Source organism: Crinia signifera, chromosome 1 (assembly GCF_055691185.1).
Source record: "Crinia signifera chromosome 1, ASM5569118v1, whole genome shotgun sequence".
Lineage (NCBI taxonomy): Eukaryota > Metazoa > Chordata > Amphibia > Anura > Myobatrachidae > Crinia > Crinia signifera.
This window is the reverse complement of record NC_139217.1, coordinates 460,344,803-460,357,207: the sequence shown is the minus strand read 5'-3', so window position 1 is coordinate 460,357,207 and position 12,405 is coordinate 460,344,803. Positions and strand designations below refer to the sequence as shown.

Here is a 12,405-nt window from a genome sequence, read left to right as displayed (position 1 = left end):
ATTCATAGATCACACAAGCAGCGTTGGTGTAAGTCTTCTCAGGACCCTAGGCAAAACTTCAACCTACTGCCCCCACCACCAAAACCCCACACTGCCATCAATAACCCCTATACAGACAGACCCTCATGTGGAAGTGTGGAGGTGATGATTTACAGTAGAAGTTACACAACTGCCATGTGCAAGACATTGATACTACTTTCACATTAAACCCTTTTACATCCCGGGTTAAATTGCAAGGTTGGTCGACCCGGGTTTGAGGTGCGGTGTAAATGGGTATGAGAAATGCAAGATTGGACAGAAACTACGACGACATATTGGTGTCACCTGTCTTTATCCCCATACACTGTACACATTCCATATATCCAATGTAGCTTTTAAACTCCTGCACTTCCCCAGGTATAGGATTGGAATATTTAAACACGTGTATTTTAATGCGTGGTGTTTACATAGTAGTATACTCTAAATACATTCATATAAAGGCACATTTGCTTTAATGACCGTTCCCCGAAACACTGCCCAAATATTGATTAACTTAGCACAACTATGGCTACATATGTGGATGTTATGGAAAGCCACAGGGAGAACAGAAATCCACATTACACATTAACAGACTTACCTGTGTTCCATGACCTTGACTCTCTCCGAGATGAACGCTGAATGATTCAGGTCTAGCCCTGTACATGATTACCTCTCCTGTGCAATCTGTGCAGATCCGAAGTCTTTAACCCTAACCTACCCTATCCAGATCAACACATCAGAGGTCCTCATTCCAAGGCAGCAGCTTGTATCCCTCCCATCCAGATAACAAAAGACATAATGGAGTCTGGGACACAATGTACACTCGTGCACGCCTGTTTTCTGGTGAGCACTCCGTGTTACTCAGCAGCGTGCATGTACCGGGCCTTCTCGGATTAAGCAAGCACAATGTTAAAGTTCCCGATGATGAAGGAACAAGTGTCCCAAAATAGTTCTGGCTTGTCGGGGGGAAAGCATAACCGATGCAGTGTCATGACAACCGCATCTTACAAGCAAAAATGAACCACCTACATATCAGTCATTTTCCCCTCATCTCCCATTCATTAGGCGTGCGATTTGGGTTCTCCTTTATTTTCTTTTTTTTGCAGCAGAAGTATGAGTCGCTGTGAACGCTATAATTAAATGGAGTAGGTTGGCATTGATTCAAGATATTTTACAATCATAATTGGCAACAAGAACCAACATGGCCGTGTTTGTTCGCTTCAGCCAGGGGAAGAAAGAGACAGGAAGAAAACAATGCCACAATGATACATCAGAGGGTACAAGGATCAGCTATGATTAATCTTATACGGATCTCCCGCTTCGTAAGATAATTGTCAGATTGGGTCATTGTTGCGTCAGAAGCCGAGCCGGCCTTTATGATAATGCCGCTACAAATTCCCTATGTAAAAGCACCGAAACACCCACTGGCAGTGACTATAGACACTGCATTACCGTAGGATGTGTTTTTAGAGGCCACCATTGGTCACATCATAGAGTATGGCGTGTCAAAACCTGCATCATAATTGGTCCTGCATCTTTGTGTCCAAAGAATCAAAACGCATGACCCATGAGTATCGAAACCATGCAAGGAGAAAGTAACTTCAGACTATTTGCACAAAATTTATACCTCTTTTACATCAAGGCAAAACCCCAGATTTTTGACTCGTGAATCCGGGTCAACGTCGGTGTAAAAGGGGTAGCTGAAATAAAAACCACGGGTTCAGTTCCCCGCGAATCCTACCCTGGTCCTGATCAGGGTGGAACACAGGGAGGACCTGGGTAAGGGGCAGTGTAAACGGGTATGCAGGTTCATCCGACCTGGCTCTTGTTTAGAGCAATGGGGAAGCCCAACCTCTGGACCGCAGTATCTTGTGGTCAATATGGAGGTTGGATGGGAGGGGGGTTGGCACAAGGCCTCTGCTGCTGTCTGCTGTACCATGCAGACAGCAGTGGAGCCGGGAAGGAGGTGAATGGATGCCTGTGTGCGGAATCCTTTCACCTTGTGGACGGGGTGGGGGTTGCTATTGGTACACAGAGGCTGGTATCAGCCCAGCAGCTTACCTTGGTGCTGGGCTTGCCCCCAGCACAGTCATTGGTAGTCTCAGCAGTGTAAAAGGGGTTTAGTTTCAGGCCCTAATGGCGGTGTCGCACAGGAGCAGTTCATCACCATATTTATTTAAAGTGTCTAATCCAGAGTTTCCCAAAGTCGGCTTTTGAGGCACTCGAACAGCTCAGGTGTGTGCCCCGTGGACAGGGCTTAAAGTGGTCCTGGAGAGGTGGTGGAACTCCATTCCCCTAACACCAACCCCCCCCCCCCCCTTCCTTTAGGCAGAGCCTAGACCAGTGCCTGGGAATTTGTGCCCTACATGCCATAAAGGGATAGTGGTCCCACAACACATTGTAGCACAATCATATACACATTACATTGCTTGTAGTGCCCTTGATTCATATTAAAACACACAGTAATGCCCCTTATACACATAATGTCAACAGTTGTTCATCTAACTTTACATCACATACGCCGTGCCAGAAGAAGAAGCCACTGGGACAGGCTTTTCTGTTGGAATTACTGTTCAGGACTGTGGTAGAGGTGGAACTCAGTTCCCCCTACCATTAGAGGTGGTGGAACTCAGTTCCACCCCGTTCCCCCTCACTTTAACCCCTGCCCGTGGACCATGTTTGGGAACCTGGTGTAGTGTATGATGAGCAGGTTTACAAAGCTTGGTATGGCCAATTTATGGGTACCCTGTGGACTGTGTATGGGAACCTTGGCTACTGTAGTATATGGCAAGCTTATGGGTACTGTTTAGTCTTTGTATGGACAGCTGAAACTGTAGGTGACCTGTAAGACCATGTTTGGGAACCTTGGTCTAGTGTATGGCCAGCTTATAGGTGCCCTCTAGACTGTGTTTGAGAACATCAGTCTAGTGTATTGCCAGCTTATACAGTAGGTGCCCTATAGAATGTGTTTGGGAACTTCGGTCTAGTGTATGGCCAGTTTATAGGTGCCCTATAGACTGTTTGGGAACATCAGTCTAGTGCAGTGGTTACCAATCCTGGTCCTCAAGTACCCCCAACAGTGCACATTTTCCATATCACCCAGCAGGTGCGTTCATTATTCAGACACATTTTAAAAGATCCACAGGTGGAGCTAATTATGTCACTTGTGATTCTGTGTGGAGACCTGGAAAACGCGCACTGTTGGGGGTACTTGAGGACCAGGGTTGGGAACCACTGGTCTAGTGTATGACCAGCTTAAACTGTAGGTGCCCTGTGAAACAAGTGTAGGGAACTCTGTTCTAATTGTTTTACATTTAAACAATTTCAATAAGTAAAATGGAATGCGTATCCCACATAGGTTAACCCTTTGCCAGCAGTATTATGTACGTCTCCAAAGTGTCCAAATAAAGACATTGCTTAATGAAAACAGAACTGCACATTATAAAACACTATAATAACCAGTATAATAATAATAATGAGGCATTAGTGTTTCCGGAGCGGGGTTTTGCCTATTGTTTATAGGCAAAACCCCATGATCTAGGAGGATAGACAGTCCATGCATTGTCTATCTCTGCGGGCAATAGTGACACGCAGGACGGCCCACTGGCGTCGGCCATGGCCATACACATGAAGCAATTTGTGCTTCATTTCTAAGTGATCTAGTCAGATTGCTTAGCAATGGGGTTGCAATTGCCCTGTGTGTCTGCTCCTTTTATCCGGGTTACAGATGGAATGATTTCTCTTGCACAATATGTAGCGTTCAGTCTAACATCCTGCATCTTTCAAAACACGTGCAGTTCCTCATCCCTGCCTGTGTTGTCACACACTGCTGTGCTGCTTCTAGCACAGTGGGGTCTGCATATCAGTGCTGAAATACAAACCATACTGTGCTAGAAGCACCATAGGAGAGAGCAACACAGATGCAGGGAAGAGGAACTGCACAGGTTTCTGAAGATGCAGGGGGCTACAATGAACTCTACAATAGGAGATGTCAGAAATGCAGTAGCTTTAAAAACACAACTCCAGGTAAATTTGTGAAAACATGGAAGGAAACACGCTCTCGGTATGTGCAGCATAATACCCAGTGTCACCGTGTATCCATAGTAAAACATCACTTTTATTAGGTGTCACTGGTACAAATAATGGCAGCTAACACATACCATACCAGTAATTGCAGAGCAAATGGTGACTGATGTAACTACAGATTATGGACACATTACAATATAGGAAATATAGCAGGATCTCCGTGATGGTACAGTATATGAGCAGTCACTACTGTACATTCTTCTAATAAACACGTACAGACGATATCACACCCTAAGAAACTATGCTGGTTTGGCATTGCATTTCAACAACATGATGTCAACTTAGTGCCTGACCGAGACCTCCCCAGTAAAGTTAAGAACCCCCGACCTCGCCCTTACCACTCCGCTGTCTGCCGGTCCCGGCTCTCCTCCTGGCTCCTGCTGCAGACCAAAGATGACCCTCACAAAATGGCTGTCCCTAACAACATACCGTTTTTAAGGATGCTAGAGGCGGCCTCCTCCTCTAGCATCCTCAAAAACGGAATGCTGTAAGGGGGCAGACATTTTGTGGGGGCCATTTTTCATTAGCAGCAGGAGCCAGGAGGAGAGCCGGGACCGCAGACATTGTTGATATATCAACCAGATACCACTTTCTATATAGTATAGAATATGTCAGTGGTTCCCAATCTGTGCGCCTAGGGTCACTGGGGTGCCTCGGAGCACTTGCAGGGGTGCCTTAAGTTGGTGGCCAAGAACCAATTCAAATTATTTATGGTCAATGAAATAGGCAAAATCAGTGCTTGTGGCTTCCAGCTATGAAATATGTGGGTAAACAGAAGTGAATCGTGTTCCTCACCATATACAGTAACTGGACCTAAGGAAAACATTTAAACACCTATTTAATTTAATATTGTTTTTCTAACATCTCAGTAACAAACTGTTGGCCTAGGGGTGCCGTGAAAAAGAATTCTGATACTGTAGGGTGCCGTGACTCAAAGTTTCGGAAGCACTGGAATATGTTGCATTCATCAGTTCGGTTTGTCTAAAATCCCTTCTAAACTTTACCGTGGGCCAAGGTCTAAATGGCTGGTCCATAATCTACAATAGCAATCATGAAGGCTATTGTAAACAATTATGACATTGAACTGCTTTAAACTCCTGGTCAAATGATACACACAGAACGGGGATTGGTACTAAATACTGGCGGTTACATCGTTAAGGATATAATGATTAATGATATAGTGCATACACATTAAGCAATATGAAATAGAATATCATTGACTAAATTGTTATCTTGCATATCGTTAAAGTACCCCCATCCACTAGTGCGATATGGCCACTTGTTATGCTAATTCGACGCAATGCTGTGACAGATCGTACTAGTGAGGTGAAGCTTTCCCATGTGCTTCGCATCTCACCCGCAGATCCTACGTGCTGCCATGAATATTTGTCGAAGACCGTAGACCCTGCTAGGATCCCATACGATACATTGTATGCAAAAGGGCTGCATAAAATATATCGTATGCGATCCTGCCTCCGGGCAGCTGCCGAGTGAGACCATGGGGTGAGTCGATGGGGAGACCATGTGATAGCTTGCACTAGTGGATGGGGGCCTTTAGAAATATCGCCTAATGTGTACCCATCATGTGTGCGCCAGGACCAGGTGGGGACCAGGCGGGAGAGGTGGCATTGCTAGGCACAAAGGGGATGATGGTGGGAGGAGCGTTGGTCATACTTCCGCCACAGCATGGCTATCGTTAAAGTGGATCTCCCTCATCTGGACATGTTACCGACATTGAGTTTACACACTAAGCGATATTGTTCACAAAACCGCTCAGAAAGCCCTTTGTGTGTTCCTAGTGTGCATGAGGCTTTCCCCTAGGGCAGGCATGTCCAAACTGTGGCCCTCCAGCTGTTGTGAAACTACACATCCCAGCATGCTTTGCCATAGTTTAAGTATTCCCTAATAGCAAAACTGTGGCAAGGCATGATGGGACTTGTAGTTTCACAACAGCTGGAGGGCCATAGTTTGGACATGCCTGCCCTAGGGTAATGCTAATGTTCTGGCAGATGCCATTTAAAGATTTCGGATATATTTATCAGATACAAGAAAAAGCTTTAAATTGGTTGCATGTTAGGAACTGACCACTTATGTTTCTAGCCAGCATTATCAAATACATAAAATGACAGATGTTGGTTGCCATGAGCAACTTTCCTACCCACCCTCTTTAAAAAGTTTAATAAGTCTCCCTACACCCAACTAGAACAGCACAGCTCCCAACTGTCCCGATTTCCTGTGACTGTCCCGTTTTTGGGGAGAATGTTCCTGTGTCCCGCCCAGGGCTGGCAGTGTCCAGTGGCAGGGGCAGATGGGAGTCCCCCATGTCACCCGCTGCTCTGCTAAGCAGAGGGGCTGGGGGCATGGACAGTAGCATGCAGCGCCGCTGGGCATGCCCCAAAGCAGCAAAATGGGGGCGTGACCATGTGGAACTGATGCAATTTGCAGGCCACGCCCCCTAGCAGCCAGATCAGTATCCTGTCTGCCGTGACTCTAAAGTTGTAAGGTATGGGACCGATAAATACTGGGGCCCAGAGAGAACATGAAGCAGAAATTACATGGGGCCAGATAAGGAGTAGCTTTGTAATGCCTGGAACCATTGCGAAACTGGTTTGTAATAACTGGCGTAGAACTGTAATAACTGGAACCAGTGTGGAACAGGTGTGTAATAATTGGCACCAGTGTGGGGCAGTATTGCAATAACTGGTGTAGAACTGTAATGACTTGAACCAGTGTGGAACAGGTGTGTAATAATTGGCACCAGTGTGGGGCAGTATTGCAATAACTGGTGTAGAACTGTAATGACTTGAACCAGTGTGGTGCAGGTGTGTAATAATTGGCACCAGTGTGGGGAAGGTGTATAATAATTGGCACCAGTGTGGGGCAGTATTGCAATAACTGGTGTAGAGCTGTAATAATTGGCACCAGTGTGGGGAAGGTGTGTAATAATTGGCACCAGTGTGGGGCAGTATTGTAATAACGGGTGTAGAACTGTAATGACTTGAACCAGTGTGGTACAGGTGTGTAATAATTGGCACCAGTGTGGGGAAGGTGTATAATAATTGGCACCAGTGTGGGGCAGTATTGCAATAACTGGTGTAGAGCTGTAATAATTGGCACCAGTGTGGGGAAGGTGTGTAATAATTGGCACCAGTGTGGGGCAGTATTGCAATAACTGGTGTAGAACTGTAATGACTTGAACCAGTGTGGTGCAGGTGTATAATAATTGGCACCAGTGTGGGGCAATATTGCAATAACTGGTGTAGAACTGTAATAATTGGCATCAGTGTGGGGAAGGTGTGTAATATCTGGCACCAGTGTGGGGCAGGTGTGTAATAATTGGCACAGGACTGCAATAGCTGGTGCCAGTGTCACATGTCTGTCATTGTCACACCTCCTCCTGAGAAAGGCTCCTTTGGACAAATTTGCCCTCGCTGCATATTAATAATATCCCATAAATTAACAATTGGCGTGTTCTAATGACACAGATAGATAAACTTGGTTAGAAGAGGTCCTTCTTGGTGCATTGATATAGGACAAAAGGGTTTTGTGCTGTGCGGAGGCAGCGTGTCAGAATTGCGGTCAGATGACTTTTGCGCACACCTATTGTTGATAGCATACGGCACCAGCAATGTTATCGGCTTACACCTTCCAGGAGGTAAATATTTGTACATGCAGTTGCTTTGTTGGTTATCGTGTGGAATTTGGGAGTTCCCAAGTTCTCTGCGGCAGACCTGTGTGTCTAGTTTTGTTGGTTCTTATGCCGATTATTAAAGAGGTACAGCTTGGGCATGGAAATAAATTATCCCAGAGAACTGACACTTTAATTATTTACTTTTCTACGATGTTTTGTAAAAAAAATGTCAACCTTTTTCATTGTTGACTTAATGCTTGTGTCAACCTTCCGACCTGTTGACATTTATAGTGTCGACCTAGCAACTATATCCCCCCAGTTAGTCACACTATCTTTTTTCCAAATGTCCTTTATTGGGTTATTCATTTATAGCCCTTTTTCAGAAGCAAAGTGTCCGGTTATAGGAAGTGGCATGCAGACTTTTACACTGGGCACCGGTCAGCGCAGACTAGAAGTAGCCAGGGACTTACTTGGCAGTTGCGATGAATGCAGGCAGATCCGGCCTGGAGCTGACGTCAAACACCCTCCCCTAAAATGCTTGGGCACGCCTGCATTTTGCTTTGCACTCCCCACTAAACGGCCGGTTACCACCCCCAGATGCAGGTGGGGCAGATGTAACATGTGCAGAGAGAGTAAAGCTGCCCATACACCTACAGATTTATTTTCAGATCTGACTGGTTGGAACAAAAACATGGTTATGGATGAGAGCAGATGACAGTTTACAATTTGCTTGAAAATGCTGGAAAACTGCCAAACTGTCACTCAGATATTACCAGGTGTTTGTTCCAACCAGCCAGATCTGAAGATAAATCTGTAGGTGCATGGTCACCTTTAGATGTGGGTGAGCAATTTTGTTTCCGTGCAGGGTAAATACTGGCTCCTTTTTTTTTTTAACACCTCAATTTAGATTTCAATTTAAACCCATATCTTACTATCTCTGCACACATTACATCTGCCCCACCTGCAGTGCAACATGATTTTGCCCATTCATCCTGCGATCAAGTCTGAATAAGCCCAAGCCTTGCAGAGCCTGTACCAACCAACCAACTGTCATTTCTTAAACATAATTTAACATGGCAGTTAGGTGCTGGTTGACTGGTACTTTCTCTCTCTCTCTCCACTGTCTTTCACACAACCAGGTGTACAACCTATAATCTGGGAACCCAAGACGTCTCCCAGATTTTTATTTTTCTGGAGCTTCACTTTTTGGTTATTCAATAAAATGACAGAAGTTAACCAACCATTGGAGGCAATAAAACAATCGCACTGGGGGCCCCCCGCTAATAAACAAGTAATAATAAATAACCCCCCCCCCCCCCCAAAAAAAAAGAAATAAATGGGCGAGCAGAGTAGCTTTGTGACTAATGACAAAACCAAAGACTAGGCCAAACGCTAATGAACTTTTTGAGAGGTTAAAGATGAATTGTGAACATGCCTCTGTGTGTTACACAACACAGGAGCACACCGTCTAAGGAACAGCCCCGTTATTAGGTCATCTGTGTCACGCAGGTGTTGTGCGCAACATCAACATCCTCCAAGTTATTCCTGGCCACAAATGCTACGATCCGGTCATCTATCGACAAAATTAAATTCTTTATAAAAGGAATCACCCGCTGTAAGACCGAACTCAAGTCCATTCTGTAACCAATCGATAGAAAAGATCTTCGGTTTGTCATAACTTAGTTCATGCAAGAAGGTATCTGGAACCTGGGACGACAATGTTTAGATCGATAGATAAAAGGCTAACATAACCTAGGTCGACACAAGCAAAATGTCAACATTGACACGGTTTCCTGTTTTTTTTTTTTTTTGGGGGGGGGGGCGGACTTGGGAGTATACTGTATATATAGTGTGCTGAGCCATGCGAGGGGATGTGGGATACATTTATACGGTGTCCATGTCGACGTATGTAGACATAGATAAAAAAAAAAACAGAAACATTTGCTGCAAACTTTTCAGTGTCAACCATGTCAATGTCGACCCTCTGTCAATATGGACCTAGGTGATGTCGACCATTTATAGGAATCGACCATTAGTGGTCGACCTAGACAGTAACAACACACTATACCGTAACCATACAAGAGAACTACTTTTTTTGTTGCAGGAAAGGTCCTGGCTCTATTGTGGTAATACAGAATAAATAAGTACATGTTTTATTAACATTTATTTATTTTTATTTAACCGCCATGTTTGTTAGTCATTACTAACTGTCACATGTCCCAGACTCCCTAGCTGGTGCACAGCTGTAGTCATTACTAACTGTCACATGTCCCAGACTCCCTAGCTGGTGCACAGCTGTAGTCATTACTAACTGTCACATGTCCCAGATCACCTAGCTGGTGCACAGGTGCAGTCATTACTAACTGTCACATGTCCCAGATCACCTAGCTGGTGCACAGGTGCAGTCATTACTAACTGTCACATGTCCATGACCGCCTAGCTGGTGTACAGCTGTAGTCATTACTAACTGTCACATGTCCCAGACCACCTAGCTGGTGCACAGGTGCAGTCATTACTAACTGTCCCATTTTCAAACATGTTCTGCATTTATCCCTAAACGGATACATTCCATAGGCAAATCTGGAAATATGATAACGTGTGGTCCCAGATCCAACTAGTCATGGTGCAGGGACCCTTGCGTGGTGAAAAATAGGCGTGGCCTCACAAAAGGGGCATGGCATTATTCCACACGTAATGCCCATTATGACAAATGCCGTAATGCCCGTGTCACATAATATCGAACTCCATAATGCCTGTTTCACATTATTTTGCATGCCGTAATGCCCGTTACACATTATATTGCACTCCATAATGTCCATTACACATATTCTGCAAGCTGTAATGGCAGGTAAGGCCACACACTGAAATGCCCATTACACATTATGGCACAATCCATGATGCTCATTACACATATTCTGCAAGCTGTAATGCCTACTACATATTATGTCACGAATCAATGTGGCACATAAGGCCACACACTGAAATGCCCATTACACATTATGCCACACACCATGATGCCCATTACATATTATGTCACATAAGTGCCACTTAACTACATGCTCAATACCAGAAGTTACATGCTCGATGCCAAGGGGGCTTCATATGCTCATTGCCAAGGGGATTGCATATTTGTTGCCACAGGGGAGTAACACTACAGGATTCGGTTCCCGTACCCTATAAAGCAGTGGTTCCCAAAAACTCAGTTCTCAGGACCCCACACAGGTCATGTTTTCCAGGTTGCAGTGACCTGTAATCTGGTGACTGTTGTCCTCGAGTACCCAGTGTGGGAACCACTGCTATAAAGGTTCCATGGACTATAGATGAATGGCCGGGTCACCAGCCAATGCAAATTTACATTGGCTGAGAATATAGACCCGCTAATCCCATCCCTAGCTGGGCTAGGTGGCTGATTCAGATCTGTTAGCCAGGCTGCAATTTTGGCAGATGGACAAAACCATGCTGCGCTGCAGCAGGTGGGGCAGATGTAACTTGTGCAGAGAGAGATAGATTTAGACAAGTATTGGGTCGACACCACAAGGTCGACAGGCAGCAAGGTCAACATGGGTCTAGGTCGACATGGGTCTAGGTCGACAGTCAAAAGGTCAAAATTGGGTTTTTCACTGTCTTTTGAGCCGACATGTGCCGACAGTTGATATTTGATGCCTTACCATCCACTAGGACGTGGTGGGAGAATGGAATTGTGTGCCTGAAGCATCGTGAGCGAAGCGGTGCACTTCAAACTGTGTGCATGCCAACTGTGTCGACATGCGGGTCAAAAAACAGTGAAAAACCCCATGTTGACCTTTTGACTGTCGACCTATGCTTGTGTAAACCTAATACCCTGTCGACCATGACCCATGTCGACCAAGTGGTATCGACCTAATGCTTGTCGACCTAGTTGATGTAGACCTAACAACCCACACCCGCCGCTGACAATACTGTTTATTCTGATGGGCTGGGAACTAGAAGAGCAGTGACCAATGATGAACATTGCTCCTGGTTTAGAACATACTAACGTTACACCATGTTTCCTGCTGATCCTGTATAAGACATCTGGGACAGTAAAGCCGGATTTGGTTGGTTCTTCTACATTCTGACCATCCATAAAAGACAAAGCGTCATCCAGATCTTCCTGGAGGTCCAGCGCAAGGAGCCGCAGGTAATCTATACCTCCTATATATCACAGAGACGGTCATTTAATAAACCATCGCTCATTGCCGTTCTGCTGAAACATGATGAGCATTCCTCCAGCGTTGCCTCATTGTTTTGGTTTGAGCCCGTCTGCAGCGCTGTGGCAGCATTGCCGAAAGGTCATCAGTGTCTACTATGCCGAGCGCCTGTCACTTCTCACACTGCAATGTTCCACCAGCTATGTAAATTGAAGTGGAAACTTTTGAGTTATGAACATAACGTGTCTGTAATTCCGTGTAGCAGCCAGGGTGCTCTCCTGCACCTGACCATGTCCTGCCGTTTCCTAATCCACCAGAATCACTGCACTCCCAGCTACAGCGTCAACTACTTCATTATGGGGGTGATTCTGGTTTAGTCGGTAAGCCGGGAAGCTTGCAGTTGTCTGAGCACCGGGGTCGCCGTCCTGCCAAATCCCCCACCCTGCCTATTGCAAGAGGGGAGGTGTAACTAGGACACATTCTCTTGCATGTCTCCTCAGC

General features: G+C 45.4%; 1 protein-coding gene across 14 annotated transcripts in view; it reads right to left on the bottom strand.

Moving 5' to 3' along the window:
• The window catches only part of NEDD4L (NEDD4 like E3 ubiquitin protein ligase), a 314,038-nt gene that overhangs the window by 97,087 nt on the left and 204,546 nt on the right, over positions 1–12,405 (bottom strand). Inside the window, exon 1 of one of the 14 annotated variants that reach the window (XM_083155258.1) lies at positions 617–915. The exons of the other annotated variants lie outside the window; for them this stretch is intronic. Coding sequence (XP_083011384.1) covers positions 617–682 — 66 coding nt within the window. The 5' untranslated portion in view covers positions 683–915. Of the gene's footprint in view, positions 1–616; positions 916–12,405 lie in introns of those variants that run through there. 14 annotated transcript variants of the gene reach the window in all.